This window comes from Pteronotus mesoamericanus, unplaced genomic scaffold, assembly GCF_021234165.1.
Source record: "Pteronotus mesoamericanus isolate MK-2021 breed Mesoamerican mustached bat unplaced genomic scaffold, CSHL_Meso_final contig_98, whole genome shotgun sequence".
Taxonomy (NCBI): Eukaryota; Metazoa; Chordata; class Mammalia; order Chiroptera; family Mormoopidae; genus Pteronotus; species Pteronotus mesoamericanus.
This window is the reverse complement of record NW_026555295.1, coordinates 214,598-232,390: the sequence shown is the minus strand read 5'-3', so window position 1 is coordinate 232,390 and position 17,793 is coordinate 214,598. Positions and strand designations below refer to the sequence as shown.

At 38.0% G+C, this 17,793-nt stretch overlaps 1 protein-coding gene across 2 annotated transcripts in view; it reads left to right on the top strand.

Moving 5' to 3' along the window:
• Window positions 1-71: 71 nt before the first annotated feature.
• CUNH2orf42 (chromosome unknown C2orf42 homolog) overlaps window positions 72-17,793 on the top strand; it is a 37,835-nt gene continuing 20,113 nt past the window's right edge. Inside the window, exons 1-5 of one of the 2 annotated variants that reach the window (XM_054586805.1) lie at window positions 215-334; window positions 1,082-1,162; window positions 12,171-12,441; window positions 12,816-13,651; window positions 17,393-17,503. In XM_054586805.1, the coding sequence (XP_054442780.1) occupies window positions 12,829-13,651; window positions 17,393-17,503 (934 nt within the window). In that variant the 5' untranslated portion in view covers window positions 215-334; window positions 1,082-1,162; window positions 12,171-12,441; window positions 12,816-12,828. Of the gene's footprint in view, window positions 102-214; window positions 335-1,081; window positions 1,163-12,170; window positions 12,442-12,815; window positions 13,652-17,392; window positions 17,504-17,793 lie in introns of those variants that run through there. The other variant, XM_054586807.1, reaches the window with a different exon arrangement.

Sequence of the window (17,793 nt, the reverse complement as noted above, 5' to 3'; positions counted from 1 at the left end):
GCACTCGCCGCGCGTGGGCGGCTCTGACCAATAACGACTGTTGTTACAGAGAAGAGTTTGGCCGCGTTTGTAAAAGACCGTGGCAGGCGAAGAGAGAGGAGGTGAGGGCGGTCATCAGCGTGGGGCTCCGGGGCCACGGGGTGGGGGTTGGGGGCGTAGGGCAGGTAAGGGGGCCGTGTTGACTGGCGGCGGGGGCGGTGGTGGATCAGGGTGTAGAGCCTGGAATCTCGACAGAGCATGTCCAAGGAGCAGGGTGCTGGCCAGGCGATGCTTCTGCTTGGGCCTACTTAGAACCGGAAGTGAGCCATGGCGCGGCGAGGATGCCGGGAAACAGGTCCAGGGTGGTCCGTCCTGGGGCGGGCTGGGTCCCGCAAACCGGGAGGGGGGGCGCGTCCTGGAGCCCCTTATTCCCGAACACATTTCTGCATTTCCCTGGAGACCTTTCTGCGTTATTCTGAGGCCGCACAGGTTAAACGGAAGCACCCTTGACCAGGAGTCCAGATTTCTGGTGTCTAGGCCAGCCCCTTCCCTCTCACTTGTGGTTTGACAAGGAATCCAGCAGATTCGAAACACACGTTAGAATATCTGGTGGCTGGCAGTGAGACATTAGTCATTTCATTACTAGTTTCTTCAACTTTGAAGATGAGTACAGTACCTACTTCACAGGATCATGGTGTTGTTAGAACCGTCTAAACCTATAAGAATTTTTGTGAGTTTATTTGAGCCAAACTGACTACAATTCCTGGGAAGCAAAATCTCAACAAATTGAGAAAATGCTCCAGAGAATGGCAGTTTCGCACCTTATTTTATGCGTAAGAATCAAAGTCGAAGACATAAGAGGATTACATGAAATCCATTGGTGATAGATTAGCGAGTAAGAGAAGGCAAAGCAGGGAAACCTCTGCGCTTGGATAAAAGGTAAACCAAATAGACACATTAGATGCGAAAAGACAATAGACAGGTTTACTTAAGGTAAAGATTGGCCTTTGTCAAGAAAGATGCTGGCCGAGGATGTGACTACCCACCATAACTTGACTTTAGTTACAAAGTTTTAATTTCAGATCATCCTGTGTTACTTTAGGTCTCTGAGTTTTTAAGGCCCATCGTGCACGCCTCCCCTGTTTGTCAGGATTAGTATGTGGCCCCCTTTTCGTCCACAGTGGTGAGCAATGCATGAGAAAAATGCGTGGGAAGGACTAACTTGTACTCAGTAAACCTGAGTAAGTTTCATGTTTTATTCATGGTGGTCATTTGTTCCCTTCACTTACTGTGTTTTACAAACATTAAACAGCACGCAACAAGCTCTATAGCTCTACAGCCAAATAGTAACTGGATGAAAGCCTACTTGCCAGGGAGCATTTGTGCATTAGTTCTCCCAGCACCACTCCTTTTACACCATCTTGCTGAGGACACCCTTTTATAGGCAAGATTCAAATACATGTCTTTGTAAGTTGTGTTAACTTGTTTGTATATGCTGTCTTTTTTCTCTCTTTTTTTTTTCTGTATATGCTTTTAGTATATAATCTGTAAGCCCTAGTCTGTGTGGCTCAGTTGGTTGGAGCGTCCTGCTGTAACCAGAAGGTTGCTAGTTTGATTCCCAGTCAGGGCACATGCCCAGGTTGTGGCCTAGTCCTCTGTTGGGGCACTTGTGGGAGGCAGCCAATCTGTATTTCTCTCTAACATCACTGTTTCTCTCTCTCTCTCTCTCTCTCTCTCTCTCTCTCCCCCCCTTCTCCCTTCTCCCTTCTCCCTTTCCCCGCTCTCAAATGAGAATAAAATAAACCTTGAAAAAATATATACAATCTGTAAACATATAGTATATTTTTAAAATCCAAATATTAGAAAACAGTAAAATGAAATGTCCCTCCCATTTTCTATGTTGTAAGTCCCAAGTCACAAATTCCGAGGCAATAGAAATTATCCTGTGTGCATGTTTGTGTGTATCTCCTATCTTCTTTTTTAAAACAAGAGTATCAGATTAACCCTGGCCAGATGGCTCAGTTGGTTGGATCGTTGTTCTGTACACCAAAAGGTTGCGAGTTTGATCCCTGGTCAGGGCCCATACCTAGGTTGCAGGTCAATCTGCAGTCGGGCGTGTGCGGGAGGCAACCAATTGATGTTTCTCTCCCCAAAAATCAATAAACATATCCTCAGGTGAGGATTTTTTTTTTAAGTATCATATTATACATGAAGTACTACGCATTTTTTCACTCCACAGTATATCTTGATACTTGTTGCTTATCAATATATGTATAGGCCTGTCTGATTCTTTATAGTGGCTCTATATTGGCATATTGTATGGTTATATCATAACTTACAAGGGGGACCCCAAGAAATGGAATTTATTTAAAAATTGTGTATTTATTCTTACACGTTTAAACTTTAGTCACCTTCAAAGTACTCTCCATTTAATGTCATACACTTATCAAGACTTTCCACTGCTCCTAACAGTTTTTGAACTCATAAATTTTTATGCCTTTTAGTGCTTCTGCCGTTTTCGTTTCACCTCTTCCACATTGGTAAAATGTTTCCATTCAAGGACTTTTATCTGGGAAAATGAAAAAAAGTCATTCAGGGCGAGATCTGGTCAATAAGGAGAGTGGGGCATGGTGGTCATGCTGTTTTTGGTCAAAAACTGCTGAATGCTCAGTGTGGTTGGTGTGGGCAGGTGCACCAGTAAATCACCCAAATGGGCGAAAGTGTTGAAAGAGCCTTCAAAAAAATAATTAACGGAAGCCAAATGCAGCCTTCCACAACAATGCCAGCTGGGACACTGGTATAGATGGGTTCCTAGAACAATAACCTAGCAGGGGAAGCCTGTACTATAAGGGGCCTGCCTGCCAGAAGATAATTCCATTTGGTGGGCAGTTTGGGGCCGGGGGCGGGGGGGGGGGGGCTACCTCATATTTAGTCAGCTCTTAGACTGTTTTTATTCTTGTGCAATTATGGGCAACCCCTGTACATATTTTGTGAATATGTGACACTACTGAAATCTTAAAAGTGGAATTGCTAAGTCAGAGTGTGTGTTTTACATTTATTTTATTTACGTGCCTTTAAAGAGGATGTTCACTCTACACTGCTACTAACAATGTACAGTACCTGTTCTTCCACATCCTCATGAACACAGTATTAACATTTATATAGCTTGTCACTTTGCCAAAGTACTGCCTTGCCTTATTATTTGTTTATTTATAATCATCACCTGAGGATATGTTTCTTGATTTGAGAGAGAGAGAGAAAAATGGATTGCTTGCCTCCTGCATGCACCCAGACCGGGATCAAACCCAAAACCTAGGCATGCGCCCTGATCAGGAATCAAACCCATGACTTTTTGGTGCATGCGACAATGCTCCAACCAACTGAGCCACCCCACCAGCACAATGCTGTCTTGTTTTAATTTCCCTCTTATTCTAAGGTTGATTTTGGGTGTTTAAAATCATTTTTATTTTTTCTTTTTCATAAGCAGTGTTTTCATGCCCTTTGCTCATTTTTCTAGTGAGCTTGTTCTTTCTCTTACTGATTTGTAAAAACTCTTATATTTGGAAATCAGCTCTTTGGCATTTACATTCCAAATATTTTCCATCTATTTTTTAATTCCTTTATGGTTGTAATTCACATTACATAAAGTTCACCCTTGTAAAGTGTTACAGTTCAGTGATTTTAGTATATTCACTGAGTTGTGCAAGCTTTTATTACCCCAAAAAGAAAGCCAATACTCATTAGCAGTCACTCCCAATTTCCCCTTTGCCTCCAGCCCCTGACAAACACTAATCTATTTTTCGTTTCTGAGCATTTGCCTATTCTGGATATTACACTTAAACGGAATCATAGAATGCATGGCTTTTTGTGTCTAGCTTCTTTCACTTAGCATAATATTTCAAGGTTCATTCATCCAAGTTGTAACATGTATTAGAACTTCATTCTCTTTTATGGCCAAATAATATTCCATTGTATAGAAAAGCTACATTTTGTGATACTCATCAGTTGGTAGACATGTGAATTGATTCTACTTCCTGGATATCATGAATAATACTACAATGAACATTAGGGTACAGATTTTTATATGTTTCAGTTCTCTTGGGTGTGTATTCTCTTGGAGTTATGTGGTAACTCTCTAGCATATTGAGGAACCATTAATTTTTCCAAAGTGTGCCATTTTAACAATACCATCAACAATAAATCAGGGTTCTAATTTTTGTAGATCAATGCCAACACTTGTTACTGTCTCTCTTTTTTAGTCATATTAGTACCTGTCAAGTGGCATCTTATTATGGTTTCAATTTGCATTTCCCTAATAGCTTGATGTTGACTATCTTTTCATGTGTTTGTGTTTATCAGTTATTTGTATATCTTCTTTGGAGAAGTATCAGTTCAGATCCTTTGCCCATTTTTAAATTTGTCTTTTTATTGTTGACTTGTAAGAGTTCTTTATGTATTCTGGATACAAGGCCTTATATATGACTTGCAAATATTTCCATTCTGTGAACTGTTCTTTTCACTTTCTTTATGGTGTCCTTTGAAGCACAAATGTTTTTAATTTTGTTTGAAGATTTTATTTATTTATTTTTATGGAGAGAGAGAAGGAGAGAAACATTGATGTGCGAGAGGTACATCAATTGGTTACCTCTTGCATGCCCCTAACTGGGGGCCCAGCCCACAACCCAGGCATGTGCCCTGACTGAGAATCAAACCAGCAACCTTTCAGTTTACAGGCCAGCACCCAGTCCACTGAGCCACACCAGCCAGGGCATGATTTGCTACACTTTCATGTTGCAAACTGATTACCACCGTAGCCTTAGCTAATATATCTTCATCAGGTCACATAATTACCATTTCTTTTTTGTGATGAGGACATTTAAGATCCACTTTCTCAACAACTTTGAAGTATATAATACAGTATTATAAAGTAATATACTTTGAAGTGGACATTTAAGATCCACTTTCTCAACAACTTTGAAGTATATAATACATTAGATCCCCAGAACTTACTTATAACTGGAAGTTTTTACCCTTTGATATCTTCCTATTTCTCCCACTCCCAAGCCCCTGGAAACCACCATTCCATTCTCTTGCTGGGAGTTCAGCTTTTTAAGATTTTACAGAGAAGTGATAACATATCATATTTATCCTTCTCTATCCAGATTGTCTTAATTTGCTTTGTACTAAGTTTTGAAATCAGGAGGTATGAGTCCTTCTACTTAGTTCTTTTTCAAGAGTGTTCTATCCCTAGCCTGTGTGGCTCAGTTGGTTGGATGTCATCGCCCAGACTGAAGAGTCACAAGTTTGATTCCTGGTCAGGGTACATGCCTAGATTGTGGATTCTGTCCCCAATTGGGGCATGTGTGAGAGGCAACTGATTAATGCTTCTCTCTCACATCCATGTTTCTCTCCTCTCTCCCTTTCTTCACCCATCTCTATAATCAATAAGCATGTCCTAGTGTGAGGATAAAAAAATAACTAAAATTAAATTTAAAAACCTTTAGAAAAAAGATTATGGCTCTTCCAGGTCCCTTGCATTTCTATTTCAATTTTAGGATCATTTTGATAACTTCTGCAAAAAAAGGAAGGGACATTTGGATTTTGATAGGAATTAACATTTTATCTGTAGATCACTGTGGAGAGTAGTGCCATCTTAACAACAGTATCGTATTTTGCCATGTATGTTATGCTGTCATGTATGATGCGCACTCACATTTTTGGCCCAAACTTTCAGGAAAAAAATCTTTCCTTTTAATTTTTTAATACAATTTTTTTCATTTATATTTAAGTACCTGTTTTTTGTATTATAAAGGAATTTTAGCTTTTATTTTTGAACATATGTACAAGAAATTTTATGTAACAAATAATTACAAAGCACAAAAACAGATACAAGATATTTCAGGTACTACCCATGTATAATGTGCACCCTTATTTTCCCCTAAAAAATTTGGGCAAAATGTTTGCATTATACATGGCAAAATACAGTAAATCTTCTGGGCCATGAATATGAAATGCCTTTCCATTTTTTAGGTCTTTAATTTCTTTCAATGATGTTTTGTAGTTTTCAGTGTACAAGTCTTGCACTGCTTTTGTTGCTCAGTTTTTTTTCATCTTTGGACTTAGCTCATAGTACTTTTTGACATGCAGAAAATTTTTGTTTTTGTGTAATCATATCATTTTTAGTTTTAAAATGGACAAAATATTTGAGTAGTTGTTTACCCAAAGAGATAGATACATGGCTAAATAAGCATGTGAAACATTGTTCAACATCATTATTCTTTAGAGAAATGCAAAACCATAATGAGATACCACTTCACACCTGTTATAATCAAATGGCTATCATCAAGAAACAGTAACACATGTGGGCCAGGAAGTGGAGAAATAGGAACTCTCTTATGTTGCTGGTGTGAATGGAAAAATGATACAGCCAATTTGGCAGTTTCTTAAAAAGTTAAACAGAAATTTATCATATGACCCAGCAATTCACTTCTAGGTATCTGCCCAAGGGAAATTAAGGCATTTATTTTCACAAAGACTTGCATGTTTATTTTCTCAATAGTATAACAGTCAAAAATTGGAAACCATCCAAATATCTGTCAGGGTGTGAATGGATAAACACAATGATATAACTGTCTATAGGTGGGAACATGATTCAACAATATAGAGGAATGAAGTATGGATACATGCTACAATGTGGTTGAATCTTGAAAATGTTATATTGCATGAAAGAAGCCAGACACAAAAGGCCATATATTACATGATTCCATTTAAATGAAATGTCCAGAAAAAGTAAACCTACAGAAACAGAAAGCAGACTAGTGATTTCCTGGGGGTGGTTATGGTGATTGACTTCAAATAGCAAGATGATCTTTTGGGGGTGATGGACTCCCAAAATATCTAAAACTGATATCTAAATACATCTAAAACAACTGTAGTGAAGGGTGTCCAACTCTATAAATTTAATAAAACCATTAAATTCTACATTTAAATGGGTGAATTTTATGGTATATAAAATATATCTTAATAAACAGGTGTTTTTAAAAAACACGTACAATCAGGAAAAATTTTTATCAGTATTTTTGGATTCTGGGTTTTGTGTCATTTAGGCCATCCTCATTCTGATATCCTTAAAAAATATTTTTAAATCCTTTTCTCTATATTTTTTTATTCTACTATCTAAACAGTTCTACCTTTTGTATTTATTTGCCTGCAGTTTATTTAAGTATAGAAAGTGAGACAGAATGAATACAATATTTTTCAAGATAATTTTTGGCTTCTTATTTTTATATTGTATAATTAAAAAAATAGTTTATTGAATAAAGTTATTTGTATCTTCTCCCATTGTAGATGTTTAAAATTGTTAACATGTTTTTCTGACATTTTTAGAAGTAAACCTTTTTCTCCCAGTAAAATCTTTAAGAAAACTAGAAACAATGTTCAGAATTCTGCTGAAATACTTGCATCTATGTACTAAGATAAATGTTTCGGATGATGATTGCAGCATTGTCTAGAACTGGAAAACCCATTGGTAGAACTGATTAAACTATGGTATATTTACAGTACAGATTACTGTATGGCCATTAAAAATCATGTTCGGAGCCATTTGCGCTGACGTGGAAAGAAATCTGTGATAAAATGTTAAGGAAACCTCACAGCAATGTGTACAATATAATTCCATTTTTCTAAAAACAAAAGCCTACATGTACTCATTTAGTTATAAACATAAAGAAAATAATCTGGTGGATATATGCCAATGTTAACTGTAGTTACCACTTAGGTGTGGGAACTTTTTTTTTCAGGGGGAAGTTTAGGATATGTGGAAATAGTGATTGCGGTAAGAATGGGACTAAAGGGATCTTTAGCTTTTTAATTTTTAATTTTGTAAAATTGATTTTAGAGAAAGAGGAAGGGAGAGAGAGGGAGAAATAGAAACATCAATGTGAGAGAGAAACATCGAACCTGCACCTTAGGTATGTGCCCTAACCTGGGATATTATCCATCACCGTTTGGTATAGGGAGGATGATCCACCCCACTGAGCCATTCAACCAGGGTGGGCCCTTAGCTTTTTAGTCTGCTTTTGCATTTTGTAAGATGGCTGTGTTATCTTTAAAAATTTTTAATTTACATTTTTAAAAAATCATAGATTTACATGGTTCAAAATGTGAAAATTAATAAACAAACATCTTTTGCCCTGGCCAGTGTGGTTCAGTTGGCTGGGTATCTGTTATCCAGCAAAGTGACAAAGTGAAGTGTCACCAGTTCCATTCCTGGTCAGGGCACATGCTTGGGTTGTGTGTTCGTCCCAGGTAGGGCCTGTATAAAAAGCAACCCATCAGTGTTTCTTACATCTTGTTCCTTTCCCTCACTTTAAAAAATAAATAAAATCTTAAAAAATAAATAAACAAACAACTGCTTTTAAAATGGAGTCAGGAAGGTAGAAGAAAGAACTCTCATGCAGGCGTCACTCAGTGCACACTACTGATCCCAACAAGAAGCAACTACCTTGCATCTCCCACAGGAAATACACCTTTATACTTAAGCAGCAGGGAGAAAAGATCCCTCCTTGCCTAGCAACAGTGTAGCCAATAGGAGACTGCTCTAACAGTCAATGAAAAGTCACTAAAATTCCAACTTTCACTGTTCTCCATTGGATTCCTTATTTACAACAGCCCCTGTAGAGGCCATAAAAGAGCATTTCTCTCCTTTGTCTCTCTGGACTTGCTGATGGTTCCCTATGAGTTTCTGTGTCCCAAATTGCAATTCTTTGTTGCTTCAGAATAAACATATTTTGCTAGAGAAATATCTGGCTATTCAAGGTCAACAAAAACTATAAAACGTATGTAGTAAAACATTTCTCTGCCATACTGGTCTCTATTCACCAGTAGGGTAACTGTACCTATTAGTTTATCCTTTTAGGGAGTTTTAAACACTTGTATTTCATTTACAAGCTAATGTAAGTATATATAAATGTTTCCCCTTTTATACATGGTTGACAGCATATTATAAATGCTGTTCTGTATCTTGCTTTTCCACTTAACATTTCTTAAAGATTCAACTTCCTGAGTCTTTTTTTAAGACAGCTGTAAAAGTATTTTATTTTTTGAAATGTGTTCCATTATATGGATATACCACAATGAATTTAACCGATTCCTTCCTTATGGACATCAGGTTATTTTTAATGTTTTGCTATTGCAAAAATGCTTCAGTGAGTAGCCTCATATGTTATTCATTTCAGCTGTGGGAATATATCTGCAAGATAAATTCTTATTAGTGGAAGTACTGGGTCAAAAGGAATATGCAGAGAAAACATCAGATGAGCCAAAATTGAAGGACATTCTTTGTAAAGTACCTTACTCTTCAAAATTGTCAAGATTATGGAAAACAAGAAAAGACAAACTCACAGATCTGAGAAGACTAAGGAGACATGATGGCTAAATGCAGTGTGGTGTCTTGAATTGGATTCTGGAACAGAAAAAAGGACAAAGTCTAGAGTTTAGTTAATAATAATGTACCAGTGTTTGCTTCTTAGTTTTGACAAATGCTCCATGGTAATACATGATGTATTCTATCTTTGCAGCTTTTCTGAAAATGTGAAATTATTCTAAAGTTTATTTTTAAATTAACATTATTATATATTATCTGTTATAAATAAAGGATTCTTGTTGTCTCTCCTGAGAATGCTATAGAAAGATTTCTTTAAAATCCTACGCCTTAAAATTTTTAATTGTTACTCTATTATAGTTGTCCCAGTTTTTCCCCCTTTGCCCTCCTCCACCCAGCCCACCCCCTGCTCCCACCATCAGTTCCCACACTGTTGTCTGTGTTCATGCGTCATTCATATGTGTTCTTTGACTAGTCCCTTCTTTTCACCATTATTCCCCTTCCCTCTCCCCTCTCGCTGCTGTCAGTTTGTCCCGTGTTTCCATGCCTCTGGTTCTCTTTTGTTTGTTAATTAATTTTGTTCATTAGATTCCTTTTATAAGTGAGATTTGGAAAAGTCCATTCTTTAAAAGAGGACATGAGTGGAGCCCTGACTCTTGTGGCTCAGTGGGTTGGTCGTCACTCCATGGACCAAAAGGTCACCAGTTCGATTCCTGGTCAGGGCACATGCCTGGGTTGTGGGCCAGGTTCCTGGTTGTGGGTGTGCAAGAGGCAACCAATCAGTGTTTCTCTTGCACATCATCAATGTCTCCCTTTCTTCTGTCTCTAAAAATATCCTTTCAAACTTTTTTCTATCTACATGTATGTATTTGTTTTGTTTTTAAATAAATATTGAAACATGTAAGAAAAGGGGAGGAGGTGCATTAGTGGAAAAACTGCTTAAATCCAATTTTTAAAATACTACCCAAAAGTTTTTAGTAGACTTAATAGTATTGTACCAATGGTAAAACCTTTGTTTTGACAAATGCCCATGGTTATTAAGATGTTAACATTTGGGAAAGCTGGGTGAAGAATATATAGGAACCCTCTGTATTATCTATGTATCTTTTCTATAAACCTAAAATTATTTCAAAATTAAAAGTTTTTCAAAAAGAAATGTGCATTTGCAATGTTGAAAGATACTAACAAATTGCCCTCTACCGAGAGTAATCAAAAAAGGTAAAGAGAAAAATAAGAGGAAAGTGGGATTCCCATGATGATGCTAAAAACTGCAGCAAAGCTTCACATGTAATTGACAAACCAGTTTCTTTAGTGAGCAAAGTTGCTCTTTTTCTACTTTAATGATATGTTAAATTATATCAGTGTTGTTTTTAGCTAAGCTTTTTCATCTACATATGTATATGTGTATATACATGTGTATGTGTGTATGTGCATGTATATGTATGTATATACACATAAAATGTTTTTTCTTATTTTGCAAATGAAAACCTGAAGCTCAAAACCTAGAAGTCTTAATCACAGAGATAATTGATGGTAAAGAGCCAACTAAATCCTCCATCTTTTGACATTAGAACAGCATTGTTTCCTGAGAACCCATGTTTGGCTGAATGAGAATACATACTAAAGAAATTTATTGACGTGGGAAGGAAATGCTGTGTAAAGAGGCTAATGTCTCTCTAGATCAGTGGTTTTTAATGGGCGATTTTTGCCCACCAGAGAACAGTTTGCAATATCTGGAGACATTGTCGATTTTTTACAATTTGGGTAGGGGGTGTTGATTGCTACTGGCATCTAGTGGGTAGAGATTAGGGATACTACTAAACATCCTGCAAAACATAGGATACCCCTCTAACAACCAAGAGTTGTTACCCAGCCCTAAATGTCAATAGTGCCAAGGTGGAGAAACTCTGAGGGAGACCATATGTTACAAAGCTTTATTGACTCAGTGGATACTCACAAGCACTTTTTACAATGGGAGGATTGATTCATAGCACCAGTAAAATGGGCATTCTTAGACTTTTCTTATTTGTACTTTTCAGTTTGTTAATCAGTGGACTATAGAAGATATGGAGGGAAAGGGGAGGAAGGAATGCAAATAGCCTATTTTAAAGTCACAAGCATATTACCTTTTTAAAACATTAAAAATATTGAACTTTAGTTAATATGCATGCTGAACTGATGTCTGCAGCTTTCTCTGAAATGCATCAAAGTAAAACATTGATGGATGGAGAAGAGGATGGAAAAATAGATACATAATAAAGCAAATACAGTAAAATGTTAATTGTAGAATCGAGTAGGTGAGTATGCAGAGGTTCACTGTATAATTCCGTTTTTTAAATATGTTTGAAAATTTTCATAATGGAAAATCAGAAGTAGAGATTTATACTGTTCTTAATAGTCACTGGATTTGTGGAAACTGCATAGGTAATTTTGCTGGGTAAACTCGGGCAAATTAACTTGAATTTTCATCTGAAGAATTGTTGTTTGGCTCAAATCAGATACTAATATTGTGAGGTTCAAATGAAATCATGAGTGCGAAAGCACTTGGGAAAGCATAAAGTGCTCTAAAAACATAAGGCATTACTATTAGGAAGGATGAGTGGCCAATTATAAACCATGGCTCTGGGTGTTCTTGACAGCTCCATGTATAATGCCATTAGCACTGTTTTATCTTCTTGCAATTGGAAATACAAAACAACCATTTTCATAACAATTTCTGCCAAATATTTCTGAAAGATTCCTATTCTGAGAGGAAAAAAACCATTCTGTCTTTGTATAACTTTAATATTTTTTCTTGTTTTATTTATAGACTGCCAAGATCTCCACGTAGTGCAGTGGGAACCTTCTTTGACCGAAGCATTGGGCAGGAACTTTGCCAGTGAGTGGCCAAGAAAGAGGCTGCATTGTTAACACTATGGAGTTCGAACTTCGGAAGACTCTGGGTTAAGCAGTAACATTTACTCTGTAAATGATTATGTCTTCGCCTGCCTTCTATGATCATCACAGACAAATGAAACACCTCTTTAGATCTCATAAATTTAGGTTACACTATTTTCCATATGCTCTGGCAGCTGAAACAGGTAGGATTGGGCTGGGTGTTATAAGAAAGGGTGGAAGGGAAAGAATTAACTTTTCCTATTCTCCAGTCCTTGCTCAAGTTAAACATCTGTGCGTGTAGAGATTAGATTAACTAATCTAGCTTGTTGTATAGAACAAGATTGAATGTAGAGAAATGCTTTAATTGTTACATTAGCATTTTAAAAAATACTTAAGCCTATGAAATTCAGTGTTGCCTTCACTTTTGTTTGAGGGTTTAACTCCATGTTTGAGGGTACAATTTGAAAATAGTGGAAAGCTTCTTTACATTTCTCTTAATGTACTAAATGTCATAAGTGATTTTAACTGTGTGTATGTGTGCGTATACTCATGCTGATGGGCTTATTGCCTTTTCTAGGGGCCTGTACAAAATGGAACCAAACTCCCTGAGGACTAAAGTCCCAGCTTTCTTGTCTGATTTGGGGAAGGCCACATTGAGGGGAATCAGAAAGTGTCCCCGATGTGGCACATACAATGGAACCCGAGGACTGAGCTGTAAGAACAAGACATGTGGAACCATATTCCGCTATGGTGCACGGAAGCAGCCTAGTGTTGAAGCTGTCAAAATCATAACAGGCTCTGATCTGCAGGTCTACTCAGTGCGGCAAAGAGACCGGGGCCCTGATTACCGATGCTTTGTGGAGCTAGGTGTTTCAGAGACGACAATCCAAACAGTAGATGGGACAATCATCACTCAGCTGAGCTCTGGACGGTGTTATGTCCCCTCCTGCCTGAAAGCTGCCACGCAGGGTGTTGTGGAAAACCAATGCCAACACATTAAGTTGGCTGTGAACTGTCAGGCAGAGGCCACCCCTCTGACTCTAAAGAGCTCAGTCTTGAATGCAATGCAGGCCTCCTCAGAAACCAAGCAGACCATCTGGCAGTTGGCCACAGAACCCACGGGTCCCCTTGTACAGAGAATTACTAAAAATATATTGGTGGTGAAATGCAAAACAAGCCAGAAGCATAGTTTGGGGTATTTGCATACATCCTTTGTGCAGAAAATCAGTGCCAAAAGCTTGCCCGAGCGTCGTTTCTTCTGCTCCTGCCAGACTCTGAAATCACACAAGTCGAATGCCTCTAAGGATGAGGCAGCACAGAGATGCATTCATTTCTTTGCTTGCATCTGTGCCTTTGCCAGTGATGAGACATTGGCTCAGGAATTCTCAGACTTCCTAAATTTTGATACCAGCGGTAGGTGGTATGGTTGACACACTATATTTTTCTAAAATGGCAATGAAAGAGTTCCACAGATGGCATTTGGAGATTGCCCTAGCAACCTTCAGAAGCAATTGCTAGATAACTCAAATGAAAAGCATTCCTTCTTTTAATCCCAGGCAGCACTTGCATAAAGGTTGGTGGGTTGGTTGGTTGGTTGGTTGAATTAATGATCAAGAGACTCGAACATTTTCATTAAGACAATGAATCTAGTAAAGTTAGCTTTGCTTTGATTTTTTTTGCCTCTTCCAGATTCCCTATTTTAATAAAAAAAAAATCCTTAATTTTGGCCTGTTTGCTTGCTTCCTATCTTTGAAGCTGGGAAAACAAATACCTTGCTGAAAAGAAAACTTTTAAAGTTTCCAAATCAAGTCTTTTTTATATATATGTATATATATAAAATTTATAAGAAAATATATAAATATATAATAAATACATAATTGTATATAAACATAAATATATAATAAACATATAGATATATATAAATTCCATATATATATAATCTTGTAGATATAGCATCTACAAGATTATACATATAGTTCTCCCATTTTTTTTCCTCCCCTTTATTCCCCTCTGCCCTGCACCACCCCTCCCCCCCAGCCTTCCCCACACCTTAGTTCATGTCCATGGGTGGTACATATAAGTTTTTTGGCTTCTCCATTTCCTATAGTATTCTTAACCTCCCCCTGTCTATTTTGTACCTACTATTTATGCTGCTGATTCCCGGTACCTTTTCCTCCGTTCTCCCACCTCCCCACTGATAGCCCTCCATGTGATCTCCATTTCTGGGATTCTGATGCTGTTCTAGTTGTTTACTTACTTAGTTTTTGCTTTTTTTTTTTTTTTTTTTGGTTCAGTTGATAGTTGTGAATTTGTTGCCATTTTACTGTTCATAGTCTTGGTCATCTTTTTCTTAGATAAGTCCCTTTAGCATTTCATATAATAAGGGCTTGGTGATGATGAACTTCTTTAACTTTACCTTATCTGGGAAGCACTTTATCTGCCCTTCCATTCTAAAGAATAGCTTTGCTGGATAGAATAACCTTGGATGTAGGTCCTTGCCTTTCATGACTTTGAATACTTCTTTCCAACCCCTTCTTGACTGCAAGGTTTCTTTTGAGAAATCAGCTGATAGTCTTATGGAAACTCCTTTGTAGGTAACTCTCTCCTTTTCTCTTGCTGCTTTTAAGATTCTCTCCTTAGCTTTCATCTTGGGTAATGTAATTATGATGTGCCTCGGTGTGTGCTTCCTTGGGTCCAGCTTCTTTGGGACCCTCTGAGCTTCCTGGATCTCTTGGAAGTCTATTTCCTTGGCCAGACTGGGGAAGTTTTCCTTCATTACCTTTTCAAGTAAGTTTTCAATTTCTTGCTCTTGCTCTTCTCCTTCTGGTGCCCCTATGATGCGGATGTTGGAACATTTCAAGTTACCCCAGAGGTTCCTAAGCCTCTCCTCATTGTTTGCATTCTTGTTTCTTCATTTCGTTCTGGTTGAATGTTTATTTCTTCCTTCCGCTCCCAGTCGTTGATTTGAGTCCCGGTTTCCTTCCCTTCACTGTTGGTTCCCTGTATATTCGTCTTTATTTCACTTTGCGTAGCCTTCACTCTTTCCTCCATTTTGTGACTATACTCAACCAATTCAGTGAGCATCCAGATCACCAGCGTTTGGAACTGTGCATCCGATAGGTTGGCTGTCTCTTCATCGTTTAGTTGTATTTTTTTCTGGACTTTTGATCTTTCATTTGGGCCATATTTCTTCGTCTTGGTGCTCCTGTTACGTTGTAAGGGGCAGAGCCTTAGGTATTCGCCAGGGTGGGGCAACCCAGGTTGCTGCGTTGTGGTGCTGTGTGTGGGGGAGGGGTCCGAGAGGAAACAATGCCCCTTGCTTGGCTCTCTGCTGGCTTTCAGTTGCTTTCCCCACTACCCATAAGCAAATTGGGCCCTTCTGGTGCTGATTCCCAAGTGGGGGACTTTGGTTATATTCTATACACAAACACCCTGTGGGTCTCTCCAACAAACTCTCCTGTGAGGCTAGGAGTTTCTCCTCCCAACCCAACCCCCACAGACTTTTACAGCCAGAGATTTTAAGGCTTTCTTTTTCTGTGCTGGAGCCCTGGGTTGTGTGGTCTGTCTCACTCCCCAGTTGTCCCATCTGGTCTATTTTCATGCAAATATGTGACCACCCAGTCCACCAGCTGACACCTAGCCTGGTCCTCCAGCCCATGCCTTGTTGACACTTTGCCATGCATCATCTCCCCCCTCAGCTGCCTGTCTGGGCCCCTCCTACCAGTCTGGATGAATGTTTCTTCTTTAACTCCTTGGTTGCTAGATTGCCATATAGTTCGATTTTCTGGCACTTCTGGTTGTCTTTTGTTTTTAAATTTGTTGTCCTTCTTTTGGTTGTGTGAGGAGGCAAAGTGTATCTACCTATGCCTCCATCTCAGCTGGAAGTCTTACTTTCATTTTTAAATAATCTTTATTGGCAGTAGCTCCCAACTTTTTAGTTTTACATTTCTCTGTAGAGCCTTCTATGAAGTTAATGTATCAACAAAAACATGTTTTCAGCTGTCCTTTAAAGGAACTTCTTATTTTTAGGTCCACAATTTTTTTTTTATTATTAAATTCATTGGGATGACATTGGTGAATAACATTAAGATTCAAGTATACAATTTTATAGTACATCATCTGTATATTGCAATGTGTGCTCACCACTCATAGTCTAGTCTCCCGTATGTGTGACCCCTTTTACCCTGTTCATCCTCCTCCCACCCCTTTCCATTCTGGTAACCTTCAAACTGTTGTCTGAGTCTCTGAATTTGTTTTGTTGTTTTTTGTTTGTTTGTTTGTTGCTTTCTGTTTTATGTCCCCACATATGAGTGAAATCATATGCTTTTTGTCCTTTTCCATCTGACTTACTTTGTTTAGCACAATACTCTCAAGACCCACCCATGTTGTCACAAATGTCAGTATTTCAATCTTTCTTACGGATGAGTAGTATTCAATTGTATGTATGTATTACACCTTCTTGATCTAATCATTCATCAAAGGACACTTATGTTTTCTATGTCTTGGCTACTGTGAATAATACTACAGTGAACATAGGAGTACATATATGTTTATGAATAAGTGTTTCAAATTATTTGGGTATCTATACTCAGAAGAGGGATTGCTGGGTCATATGGTAGCTCTATTCTTATTTTTTTGAGGAACCTACCTACTGTTTTTCATAGTGGCTATGCCAGTTTACATTCCCACCAGCAGTATATGAAGGTCTCCTTTTTTTCCACATCTTCTCCAATACTTATTTCTTGCCTTATTCATAATAGCCATTCTAACAGGTATGAAGTGGTATGTCATTGTTTTGATTTGTATTTTGAAGGAACTTATTTTAATGCAGGCCATCACTCCATTATTTGGGGATTTGGATTTTTATAAATTAATTTTTCTTCTTTTTTATAAGCCTCACCCGAGGGTATGTTTTATTGATTTGAGAAAAAAGAGTGAGAGAGAAACATCAATCAGTTGCCCCCCATACATGCCCTGTACTCACAACCGAGGTGTGTGCCCTGGCCAGGGATTGAAACCGCAATCTTTTGGTGCACAGGAGGACGGTCCAATCAACTGAGCCACTTGGCCAGGGCTAAATTAATTTTTCCATAAGCAGAGGTCCATAATTCCTCTTGGACAGTATTAATAATTCATAAAACTGTTATATTTTAGGTCTTAAAGAGATTATTGTGCCCCAGTTGGGTTGCCATTCAGAATCAACAGTTTCAGCTTGTGAGTCTACTCCATCTAAGACAAAGAAGAGGAAAAAGGATGAAGTAACTGGTGAGAAGCTCTTTGGTTGGTTTGTTTGATGGAGTCATATTTAGAGATTGTTTATGTGTTTTACTGAATCTCAGCAATTACAAGAAACAGTTTTTATGGTTTTTTTCCCCTGAAAAAGTTTTACCCTCCATTGATGATTCTTTGTCCAGTCAAGCTAAGAGTTGGTTATACTGACTAAATATAAGATCAAACCAAATTCAACTTTTTTTATTGAATATGTTTTTTCATTCCTTAAACATTCAGCCTAGTCTTACACCTTCACCTACCTTAGGACAATGGTACAAGGTTTT